Source organism: Pyxicephalus adspersus, chromosome 2, assembly GCF_032062135.1.
Source record: "Pyxicephalus adspersus chromosome 2, UCB_Pads_2.0, whole genome shotgun sequence".
Classification (NCBI taxonomy): domain Eukaryota; kingdom Metazoa; phylum Chordata; class Amphibia; order Anura; family Pyxicephalidae; genus Pyxicephalus; species Pyxicephalus adspersus.
The window spans coordinates 111,679,023-111,692,357 of NC_092859.1; the positions used below are offsets into that span (position 1 = coordinate 111,679,023).

Below are 13,335 nucleotides of genomic sequence, written 5' to 3' on the forward strand. Positions count from 1 at the left end.
TAAAGAAATCTACTTTCTTTTGCCTGTATGATATTGCTAATAGTCAATTAAAACAAACTGTGACAGTGTTTTTTACAAGCTCAGTTTAGTGTGTTGCCCGATATTTAAACAATTCTAAAGTAAAAGTAAAAATATTAAATGTGGATTTCCAAGGGAAAAGAACTGGGCAGGGTTGACCAAAGTACCTGGAACTTCAGTACAACAAAGGTTCTCCATTTTTTTTTATCAACCAAAGAGAACAATGGACTTAACAAAATGACAGTTTCCACTTTTAAAAGAGAGTTCAATATTTAGTTAGACCACTGTTCATAATATGTAAGATAACAGTGCCCAGTTTTTTCATATGGTGTTTTCCTTGAACTCAGCAGATGCCTAAACACAGTCCCCTGTAGTGACCTGTAGTCTGGTCTACAGGTCACCTGCCAGCTTTTTTAGTATATCAGAATTTACTCCTAATTAAAAAATCATGTATCATGTTGCAGACTTCTTTGGTGCACAGAATGTCAGAATGAAGAAATTAAATATGTAAATGATTGAGTCTAATTAACTAGTTGACAGCAAAGCACAGATGCGAATGGCAATGACTGATTGCCTTCTTTATGCAGCGTCCGCTCACACTGGAATTACACCAGGGATGAAGGACATGGAGAGAACAACATTCCTTGATGAGTCTGAAAATCTAGAGGGAATGTGCAACAATTAAATTTGAATAGTCTTGGGTTGGAATCAGATTTGATTCATCCATTGGAGACATTTTTAAATAGATTATTTGTTTAGCATGTTGTAAATATCCAACCAGAGATAATGAGTAGCACAGACATGAGAGTCTACACATTCTATACATTTGTAAAGAGGGGTGAGTGGACCCTGGTAAAATATAACTGTGCCTTCAAAGTTCATCTTTCAGAATTATATATATGCACTGGTCCCAGGTGATGTTACCCGCAACAACCTCGTTAGAAGAGCTTACTGCTAGGCTTTAAAAAGTTGCTTTTGGGAGAAGGATTGTGTTTTCTACTGCATCACAAGTCTCCTATTTCTAAACAGCATCTTCTACCAGTGGCAAGGAAAGTTTGGCAGTTTTGAAAACATTTATGGTACTAATGCATTAACATACAGCTTAACATACAGCTATACATAAACTTTGTACATACATGCTTTTTACATGCTACATTTAGGCATTTTAGAGGTATCATTGGCATATAAATCTTTAGTTAAAGCTCAGCTATGGGATAAGTGCAGTTTACCCACCCCTCAATTTCACCCCTCTTCCAAGCCATACCAAAGTATTGATATGATAAGTAGTGTTGGTGTTCGAATTCGGGTTGTCTTTATCCAGCCTGAATATGGCTGTTCGAATTTGGATAGACCTAACCCAAAAAACAGGATTTGATGGCGCAAATTCGTGTGTAAAAATGTGTTAATAAAAAAAGGGGCTTTAATGTTAAAGGAATTTTTTTGAATCTGTGTGCATTGGGTAACTAACTTTTATTTTTTTACAGGTTATTCCACAATGACAGGATTATTCCCACAGCTGCAGAATAATTTGCTATCCCCGGAACTATAGGTTAATTAACCTCTAGTGCCCCGGTGATCGCAAACAGGAGGATTCCCAGGAAATCCTGTGAATCCTCCTATTATAATTTCCTCGATCTTCTAATGGTTTCGCGAAATCATTTCGCCACAATTTCACAGAACCATTGAAAGTTCGAGGTAATTTTTGCGAGAATGCCAGAGGCATTCCCACTCATCCCTATTCCTGGATACAGTTTCTCTATCCAGGAACACAGGACTCCTGTGTTCTTGGATAGAGAAACTCTATCCAAGAACACATACAACTAGTAAAGAGCTGTAAGAGCAATCAAGGGAGCGGAGCTGTCAGCTCCGCTCCCCTGATTGCTGTTGCCGCCCTGTAGTATGTGTTCTTGGATAGAGTTTCTTTATCCAGGAACACGGGACTCCGGTGTTCTTGGATAGAGAAACTCGACTAACACCAATGATAAGATATGATCTGCTAAATCTGCTGTCCAAGTCCATTGACAATTCCACTTGTGTGTTGTTGATTTAGCACTGCAGAAAAGTCCCTTCTTGCTGACGTCATCATTGCTTGTCTTTTGGTCCATTCAAAAAGCTCCAACATTGCACAGCAAGATAGATATTCTCCTAAAAGATAAACATGCATTTCAGTCATGTATTTTCTGCTCATGTGAACATTTTTTCTTTTAGATACAGATTCTTTGCTTATGGAAACCTAAGGATGGCACTGTGGATTATCACTCTATAGGGGAATATTCATTTAGTTTTAACACTGTGAAATTTACCTCTGCAAAGGCTACATATTTGTGTTTAAGGAAAAGTAAAAACATGATTCATTAAGCTAGTTGAATGCTCCCTTGCAAAGTAATGATTCACTTTGCTTTGTAAACTGCCTAAATTCCTTTTATTAAACAAACCTATGTTAGGTTCTCATGGGTTCTTACATACTCAGGCTACAGGCTACTTTCTCTTTGCTTATGTATGAACAGTCATAATAAAGCCAACATCTTGTATCCATTACATACAGACAAGAACAGAATTCAACAAGTCCTGTTAGGTTCTAAAGGTACTTACCGAGGGTATGAAATACACATCCAATGTTCCATATGATTGTTACATACTTTTTAAAGGGCCAATATATATACCTAGACCAATAAAAAGAAATGTAAGGAAAGAGAATGAGCATCAGTTATGTATGTAGTATGAATATTTGTTAGCATGATTATATAAATATGCTAGTGAAGATGAACATCTTATTTTTATCCTGTTCCATCCTTTCCTTCTCCCTCCCAAATACATAACTGGTAAATTTGTATTGGTAAGAAACTAGAACGGAATATGCATGAACAAAATGATAAACTTAGATTTAATCAAAGCGTGAGTTTAGATAAAACGTAAATGTAATTGTAAAAAGAGTCGGCCAGGAGGAATGATTTTTGTTGTGCTTTATTGTGGTGTTACACACATCTGTACTAAGTAACAATTACAACAATAAAAGTTTGTTGAAAAGGAATTATGCTTCAATTTATGTCAATGTACTTGCTATGGACTTCACATATAAATGTTATTCTGTTTTCAGGTACTATTCCGACATTGCCAAAATGCCAGCTATAAGTGACCAAGACATGAATGCCTATTTGGCAGAGCAGTCTCGTATGCACATGAATGAATTTAACACCATGAGTGCGCTCTCAGAGATCTACTCATACGTGGGAAAATATAGTGAAGAGGTGAGATTACATGATGCCGTTTTTCAGTAGAATTACCTATTTTCGGAAATAGAATTGCATAGCTAACTGATACATACCAGGCAATGGATTTAGCTGTAGACACCTTCACATATGTCTACCAGACTAACTGTAACTAATTTGCTGAAAAATATTTGTTGTTTACAGATTTCAATAGCTGATGTAAGATTTGCACACAAAACAGAATGAGTTAGGAGTGAATTACCCATTCCTCCTGTATGATTTGTTTAGATATGACTGTATGGAGATTCAGTTAGAGAGAGGGAAACTCTACTACTGCTTTCTGAAAAACCCTTAATGCTTTGAGACATCAGTGTTATGGATATACCCCATATTAAATATGTATTTGTAATATTTTGTAAAATATTTTACAAACATATAAAAAATATATTGAAACATTTAATATGTTAACTGCAAGAAAAAAATAAATAGCATTGACCCAACAACATTACACTTTGCAATAAGCCTGTCGGAGAAATATGAGGACTACCATTTCTGGCCTCCTTTGGAAGATTTTGTTTGCTTGCTGTTATTTAAAAGACAGATGTACGGATCCAGAAAATCATTTCATGTCATTAAAATATTTTGAGAAAAAAAAAGAAAATTTGTCAGCTTCTACCAAAGGCTTTTTTTATATATAATATTTATCTAAGTCATCTAAAAGTACTGTGGGTTTTAAACTAAACTTGACAGTCAGATAGTCAAATTGTAGAAAGGCATTGAATTGTTTGGGGTCATTGACTACTTAGCAAGCCTAACTAATAACCGTTTAGGAATTAATTTTGCTTCTTATATGACATTCTCTTCTAACTCACACTTGTGAACTAGGAATGTTAAGCAGGAGATCACTGTGCAGTGCATCTGGTATTGGTTAACATTTTATCTGGAATTTAAGAAATGAGACAAGCTTATGAAGTGATGCCAGCTCTGTGATGAGTATAGCATTTGAGAATGACATAGAACATCTGGGGAGCCATCGCCATATCAACAAAGAAATTAGGAAAACATATGGGCCCTGTTAAGAAGTATTCTTGGATACATACTGATAAAGAGACACAGGAAGAACATAGTACACATTGTATGCTTTATGATAATGAATCTCTAGATACTAAGCAGTTCATATGGTGTGATGATTTTGTATACAGCTACCAAAGTCAAACTTAACTTGAGAGTTTGAATCCCTCATCGGTAATAGCTTTCTCTGCTTTATTGCAGGATGCATTTCATTGCACAACACATCTCATTGCTTAGTCCTCCTCAAATCTAGCAGGAAATGCTTCATTCTAATTAAAAACCTACTTAATTATTGGCTAGGGGAAATTAATTGGCTGCTGATATCAACGTGCCAGCTCAATAACTGAGAAAAGCAGAGCAAACTGTGTAGTCTCCATTTGTTTATAATATACTTAATTCTGTTTTCCATTGTTAATGGGACTTGCAAAAATAAAGGTAAATAAACCTAAAACACATGTTAGCCTTCCCTCAACAGACCTAGCTTTCTTCATGGGAAATCCAGTTGTAATGCATTACATCTATCACCTTCCATCAGTATCTCTCTACCCTGAAATGGATGATAACATAAATGAATACTAGGAAAAAACAACAAGCAATGAAGCTGCAATATACTAAAAATAAATTGTAAAGGTTCAACAAGACAAAGTATAATCATCATAGGTTTGTTTATTGTTGGGATCTGTTGGATATAAAGGTCCCTAAGATACATATTAAATGGCTCAATGCCCAGGCTGGATTCAAGAGTTTTTGGTGTGTTAGCAACAATCATGTATTGTTATGCACTGCCAATGTCACCAATCAGTGCATGGATGTATCAAAACAGACAAAACACATAAATGCATCACACAGATGTAAAAAAATATAATTTAAAAATGTCTAACATGTTCACATACATTGACCCATATTGGAAATATGTGCAATAAAAAGATGTAAAGAGTTTTTTGTAATAAGTTGCACTCATGACGTGGTATGTTTGGCTGAAGAGGTTGCACACAACTTTTTTTTTTACATATCTCTGATATATAAATGTAAGAATAACCCCCCAAAATGTTTATTACATGCATTTTTTGAAGGGAGGGGGGTAATAATACAACTTCAGATATAATATGCCTTTAATGAGGTTCCTCTTGAAGTAGTTCTGCTTATTAAAGCTTACAGTCTTATTCATGTTCATATGTATGAATAAATTCTAAAACACTTACACATTTTAATAGTGTAAGTTTTAATTTTACTAACAGTATCCATTACACTGCCTCATCTTTAGAAAACAACTTAATTGAATATGACACAGTAAATAGCTAAGCTTTTTTGCTATTGTGGTGTCCACATAATCTGAGTGACAATCTTAACAGAAGCTGAGCAATTTAAAAAGATGCATAAATAAATACAGGAAATAAAACTATGAAAGCTGCACATGTTAGGAATTCCAGTGCAGTTGTAATTAATATTTTGTAAAGCTTAAATACTGTAATTAAAGCACATTGAAGACCTCCAAAAAACATAATAATTTATCTTTTTATTGCACATTTTAACAGTGTATAAATATGAACATAAGCCTGTGCTCGAAAGTTCTGGTGATTATTCTGTTATATTTGTTTAGCTTTTTTTAAAATGATGTTCATAAACATTCATTGAAAAGGGCTCTTGATTGCTTACTGCGTTTTATCCCCTTTCACCCAGAATGTAGAATTGCCAAACAATGTGTTTGAAAGCTTCTATCTGGGTGTTGATGAATTAATCTCATTACTACTAGGTCACTATGATTCTTCTTTTTCTCTTTGTGAACCACTTGTGCTCCCTTTGAAAGTGTTACTCTCTGTTCTTGCCAGACATTTGCCACAAAATAATTAGTCATTACAAACTGCGCTTTTCAATACTTGATATCTTCCAAAGTCCTAATTGGTTTTGGAGGAAAAGCGTGTTAGCTTCGGCTTGTCATATTTCTTCCAGAGTACTTGTTTGTTGTGTTTTTCCTGCAATATTATCTTTTGTTGGGAGATGCTTAAAACATATAGATTTAACAATTTGGTTATATACACATGCATAACAAATAAGCTAATATTTACTGAGAATTCAGCGCTTGCACAGGGCTTAGGATTCTGTTGCTGCCCCCATCTGTTGGTATCCCTTGCCTGAGTTGCCAAACACCCAACATGTGTTGTCATGTGGGGGAGGGGAAGTGAGTAACATGCTTCACGTTTCTTAGTTTTCTCCCAGCAACTAAAAAAAACAGTAACGAAGTAAAATAATAAAAATAAAATAAGTATACTTCGCTCCTGGAGCTAGCATTAAAATAAAAATGTGTCTTTTTCCTGCGTGAGCTAAGCACAGGTTAGTTTTACCATGTCAACTTTCAATTTATCAAAAAAATTTGGGCTGTTTACTTACCAAAGGTAGGTAACACTGTGCAAGGGATAATTCATGTAGCTGAAAATCAGTAATTCACCTGCAAGAAAATAAAATTGTTTTTCTTGCACAGAGGAGTCATCTCATTAAAAAAGCTTAGTGAAAAACCCCCTGCAAAAGAATAATAATTTTTGCAATGAACAACGTTTAATTTTAGTAAATCAACCCCATCTGTGTCTGGGCATGTTGAGTGGTTGAGAAACAAGGACTGTGGAAGTAACAACCATAACCAGGCACTTGCCCTAGGGATCCTCGGAACCCTTCTTTTTCTTCTTCCCAAAAATAAAACAGAACATGCCAGCTGATAACATGTTGACAACAAAATTTAAAATAGCATGAAAGAAAATGTGTACCAGGGGAAATATGAATGATTAATATGGCCATTTATTTTTTATAATTAAAAATTATTATGACTGTACGAGATATTTTTGAATCCCTTACAAACTCTTCTAATCTTTAAAAACAAGTTATCTTTTACACTAAATCTAACATCTAACGTCATTTCGTTTTCTGTAACCAAAATGTTCAATATAATTAGGGTCATTTTTGGGAGTACATTACTTTAGGCATTATGTCAATTTAAATCTTATTGCTTGAGCTTGTGCTGTTTCTAAATGACTTCATTGCTCTTTTCTGCTATTTTAACGTAACTATCAAAGCATAGCCTGCACAGGAGCAGATTTTGTTTAATTCTGGTTTACAACTTTATCTAATACTATCTATTTACTATCATCTAAAATTGAGTATAATGTCTCATAACCTGTAAACTGACTGCACATAACTAAATTATACTTTTTTTTTCCAGATATTAACAGCTTTAGATCAAGATGACCAAGCTGGAAAACAAAAACTTGCCTACAAATTAGAACAAGTCATTACCCTGATGAGTATAGACAGCTGAAAACTGTCCTTCCAGGTTACCCTGGAAGGGATAAACCAAGCCGTGCCTCAGTCAAGATTGTCATCTTTACCAAGTGCAAGTTCCGATTGGCTGGATGCAGGGTCTTCTGCTTCCTCTTCTTCCTTCTATGAACCTCATGGATACATTAAAATGTCCAGTGGATTAAGGAAGGACATGAAATGTGGACAACTTTGGGAATCAAAAACATTCTAGCTAAGACCTCTGCTTGCAGACAAATGGTCACATTATCCGTATCAGTATGGGAAACTATAAGGTCCTAAGTGCTGTGCTGCTTGTAGCTCCTCTCCTTGCCATGACCTGGTATGGATGGAACATGAACCTAGTATTAAGAATATTTGACAGAAAATATAGAATTTAAAAAAAAAAAAAACCTTCTTTAGCAGAAGTTGGCATGATTGATATCCCAACACAATGACTTGAAAATGTCTTCATGGAAGCCTTCGAACATGAAACATGAAAATGAAATATTCGGGAATCCTTCTTTAATCTCCCAGAGGCCATTAGAAGAAAGAAGTTTAGTTTTTTTTTCAGATACATATTTTTTTCTCACTTAGAAATGAGGATTAGCTGTTGCTCTTAACTACAGTTGAGCTTTGTCTCTGTGTCCCCAAGGATCTTACATATTTTGATACAACATAGAAGCATTACTAAATACCTTTATAGTTTTCCATGTACATACTTATGATTTCATATATTATACAGGCATTTTTAATTTTAGGATCCAGTATTCATGTTACAAAACACAGAATGGTGATCTTATCACCAAAAACTTTAGTTTGTCCTTAAACAACCACCACCTTGATTTCAGTTTTTTATTTTATATTGTATACTTTAAATGTGGCTTGACTGTTTTCTGGAATGGTCTTGCCAGTTAAATGTCCTGCCTCATTAAAGGTACTTTGCAGTCATTTGTTTTCTCAGTGGCAGGCATTGATAGAAGAGAAAATGTGTTAGTGCAAACCACAATTTATTAATTTATAATATGTAAATATCAGATTGTGGAAGTTTGTTTTAAGAAATAATTTTGTAGTTCAAACATTGATTGTATTCTATTTAGCACAATGCATCAAAAAATCCATCAGACAACAGGGAGAAAATCTGCAATTCATTTAACAGGGAAGACCACCATTAATTTTCATTTGTTAAGCCTTGGAAGGATTATACACGTTCTGAAGGCTTGGAATAAAAACATTTTAACTGCCATTTGGATTAGGAGCACAAATTTTGATATTCATGCAAATAAAAAAAAAAAAAGCAATAGAATATCAGCACAATTTTTATTTGGGAGAACAGGATACAATGTCAACTTCTGTAAGGGTTGACATTGCTTGAGTAAACCATCAACAAGAGTGGCAACAAGTTACTCATTTTAAAACTAACATTATTATAACATTAAAATTCCAGGTAATTTCAGCATCTTTCCAAGGTTATCCTACCTTCTTTTTATAAACTTGCAGGGTTGACAGTTCAATATTTTAGATGGTAAAATTTAAGGCTTTTCACTGTGGGACAACAATGAACCATGGCAAGTCTTCTTATTCTGTAATGATAAGTAAACAAAAACACATTTTTGTATATTTATGTTGATCTAAAAAGAAAACCTTAGTATGGATTTAGTTTGGCACGAGCTGGAAGCCTACAGAAAACCACCGCTGTTTATTTTTGTTGAGAGCACTTAATTCCTTATGCACCTTATTTGAACTTTTCATAACATTTGCTTGGAATTGGCTGATGGCCTTTGAACTATAAATGCCATTTAAATGAAGTCTAAAGCATTGGTTGGCAACTACTCTTTGTAAGGGGAAGAAGAAGCAACATACTCAAAGAATTGTAAATAAAAAAAAAACCAAAGGTCATGCTGGCACATTATTGCCACAACTCTAAGGCTTTCTACTCTCCCTCTTGAGAACAAGAACAGTGAGGACAAACATGTATGCATTTGTGTCTGCTCCAGTCCAGACGTTCCACATGATATATAGGAAGATGATGAGTCAAACATTTGCACAGCTGTACAGAAAGAATATGAGTAGACCACTATGCTATCCAATTCAATCAACCTTACCTTATTCTTCTTTGTATAGTACATATTTTTTTCATTTTTTAAGAAAAAGCAACCTCAGACAATTTAAAGAAATAAAAAGAAAAAACAAGATAAGTAAATATAGAAAAATGTAATTTTTCGTGTTGACCATCGTGAGCTTCAAAGCTATCCGTCTCAAACCTTATACTTTTTTTAGTTTGCTTTGTTCCTCAAAACTCTTTCTTGCCTTGGGATCTGCCAGATTTGTGCTGTGAATGTGTAGGGTTTTTGCCCTGGAGCTCCAGAGGTATACCTTAGATTTCAGTTAATTTTTTATGAAAATAACGCATGTTAATACAGTTAAAGCTGAGAGAAATTAAAGCCTTGCTGACGATGTGGACGTGGTTCCCATTTTATTACTTCTTCCTGATTTATATTTTTTTTATTTTTGTCTGCCTGAAAGCATTGATCTGAGTGGTTTGTCATGTGACTATATTCTATGTTAAGGTGGAAACTTTATCAAAGACCACAGAATGGTATGGGTTCTAAAATATTGACATCAATAAATTGGAAAAGTTGTAAGTTTCTGCAGATTAAAATGTAATCATTAATAGTTTTAAATCCGTTTAATATGTTTTTAACAAATATATACAATGGTTGAGGTCCTTTTCTAAACTTGTAAAAACACATTTGCTATCTGGGTAAATGTAGATATTCCATTATTTTTCCTTCTTTGGGGACCATTGAAGCCTATTGTAAATAAAACAAATTTATGAATTAAAAGAATAATATTGATTACAAATGGTATTACAAATTCCCAGATCTATATATCAAATACAGCTTTATGTCCTCTTTAAAATATCTACTGCATACTGTGCTTGCATATGTTATACTGTATTTGGGGAACATCAATAACTAGAAAGTAACTTTGCATATTACGAAAATATGACAGATAATTTACCTCAAAATATTTAACAAATGCATCTAAATTCATACTTGATGTTGAAAAAAAATATGTAAATTCCCAAAAATGATTATTGAATACAATAATACGCCACTAGTTTGTATCATTAAAAACTTTAAATAGAGGTGGATCCATTTTGTTTTTCATGCCCAAATGTAGTCATTGTTTTATTTTTGAAGCCAGTGGAGAAGAGTTTGAGTGTTTTCTGTTTTTCATAGCTGTGTGCCTTTTGATAAGAGTTCCCATTACTTCCTTTCCTATATCACAGGGACTGGAAGTTCAAGGTGAAATATTTACAACTGGCACATAAACATTGGTAAGAACACCTTAGTGGAGTGAGAAAGTAGAAACTTTTCCATCGTTCTACTATTCAAACAAAATTTGGTTGGAAGAAATCCCTAAACCCCAGCTCTACCCAGAGCTGACTGCTATTAAATTGCACCCTGGATTTTTATATCTTTAAAGATGCAGAATAGATAACATTATATACCCAATTTCTTCTAATTACATTTTTAGCATTTAATAAACCTTCCTTACTCTAATAAACAGCACAAAGAAATTCTGAGAGAAAGAGGAAACATAAAATGCTAATGTCATATTATGCCATTGAGCTCTCCAAGAGATATAAAAAGTTGTTTTTTTGATAACTTGGTGCCCATACAAAGTGATTAAAAATGGATGTGTCCTTGATTCTCAAACCTATGGTTCCTGACAATTGGAACTTTTATCTTAACCTTAATTCTGATTGTGATATATCAGTATTCATTTTGAACTATCTATGCTTGAATAGAACAAAGTAAGCAAAGCAAGTCTTTCCAATTCTAGGGGCCACTTAGAAACTATGGATAAAATAGTTTATTTATAATTACACACACTGTAAGTATCATTCAGGATAACCACATGCCAAGTCTGATAGTGGCTGTTGCCAGATGATATTTCTGGATAATAACTTTGAATAAGTCTTGCACATGGTTATCGATTTGATCCTACCAGTATTGCTTCTGATATCACAGATTAAATAGAGAACATAAGATTAAAATACCAATTGTTATTGGGTACAATGGAACTGATTTTTTTTTCAGTTTCACAACATATATAAAGGGCCGTCAACTCTAATAAAATAAATACTATTCATTCAGTAGTAATTAGACAAACCTATACCCAAAATGACTAAGTTGACATTTATCTGCAGAAATATTTTTAGATGTTCAAGAAAAACGTTTTTATAAACATTGTGAGCTTGAAGTAATAAAAATTAAAAAAAATTACAAGATACAAACTATAAAGCTACTTTAATCTATTAAGTAAATTCAAGTAACTTCTGATAAGAACATGCTAGTTGCAATTAATGCTCCGTTTAGAACCTTTGTGATAAGGGTATGTTTCTTTTTCCTCTTCAGAACTCATGTATGTTTCTCTAGTTATACTTCAGCTTCCTTTTGTATACCTTCTTACTATGTATAAATACATATAAGTATCTCCTCCATAGTAATCTGTGAGGGGTTGTAATGCTTTGCTTGGCGCATTGCTGAGAGCTTCTAAGCGTCTTCCAGCTTGAGAGGTTTCTTGTTGTCCTAAGCCTGATAGTATTCACAAAGTCAATACAAATTTTTATTATGTCAAAAGCTCTTCTGTAAATGTTTGTCTTCCTGACAGATTTTATTGTATGAAATGTACTATATATGATGCTCTTGTTTTGATGAAAAGGTATTGCATATTCTATATAAATACTGTGCATATATGTTAGCACTTGCAGTATGTCTATGCAAGTCAAAAGCTATTTCTTACCAGGATTACTAAACTCTATATGGCATGAAGCCTGCACAAAAAAAACCCATAGGCCAGGATGGTTTTTGATAAAGCTTCCACCTTTATAACCATATCTTTAGAGTCCAGTGTTACCAAGAGCCTCAAAGAGATAAAACAATGAATATTAGAATGGAGGTTTTTATTATCCTAGATATACTATTTAAATTGGGGAAAAAAAGAGTTGTAACTTGGTAAAGGCAAGCTTCTGTAACTTTGTTATAATTAATTGTATACCTGTGTATGTAAATATAATGCATTCCTATTTTGCAGTCCAGAACAACAACAAAAAAACAAAACAAACTATTTGTAATATAGAATAAAGTTTATTTAAAAAATGTTGTTTCATCTTATTAATTCTGCATATGAAAATAAGTGCTGTTGTTTGTACTTTATACAAACAAAAAGAGAACCTATTTTTATAACTCCTACTGAATACCTAAAAAATGCAAGTTAAAATGAATGACAATTTGCTATAAAACATAACTGTTGTGATTTTTGAATCACTGGGGGTACAACAGAACTATACTAAAAAAAACTTTAGCACCTAGTGCAAAGAGTCAAAACACTGTACATAGCTATACAAATAGGTAAAATACAGTTTCAATTTATATATGAGTTAAGTGATAATTTACCGGGTCCCTACTAGGGTTTACCTGAATTTAGGTTCTGGTTTTGTTACTGTATATACTCAAATGTAAACTAATATACCTACTTTTACCTAAAAAATAAAAAAGAGAAAACCCAATATTGACCCCAAATTAGTAGAGCAAAGTACTGGCACCAAGCTTGAACAACTTCCTTCGTGTAAAATTTAAGAACGAATTCTTCAAATGTACTTGTATCTGCAGTCAGTAAAAGTTTATTTTAATGCATGCGTTTAAAAAAAATGTACGCAGTGCAAAAAAAATTGACACAC

At 33.6% G+C, this 13,335-nt stretch overlaps 1 protein-coding gene and 1 long non-coding RNA gene across 3 annotated transcripts in view; one reads left to right on the top strand and one right to left on the bottom strand.

The window, feature by feature from the left end:
- PLXNA4 (plexin A4) overlaps positions 1–12,785 on the top strand; it is a 431,579-nt gene extending 418,794 nt beyond the window's left edge. For both annotated transcript variants that reach the window (XM_072401850.1, XM_072401849.1), the window contains exons 31-32: positions 3,116–3,266; positions 7,510–12,785. In XM_072401850.1, the coding sequence (XP_072257951.1) occupies positions 3,116–3,266; positions 7,510–7,605 (247 nt within the window). In that variant the 3' untranslated portion in view covers positions 7,606–12,785. The remainder of the gene's footprint in view (positions 1–3,115; positions 3,267–7,509) is intronic.
- LOC140324189 (uncharacterized) lies at positions 1,967–6,425 on the bottom strand. Its single transcript, XR_011919505.1, has 4 exons — positions 6,365–6,425; positions 4,776–4,845; positions 2,611–2,681; positions 1,967–2,163 (listed from the first exon to the last, which is right to left on the bottom strand). It is a non-coding gene; the product is annotated as an uncharacterized lncRNA (long non-coding RNA).
- Positions 12,786–13,335: the final 550 nt, after the last annotated feature.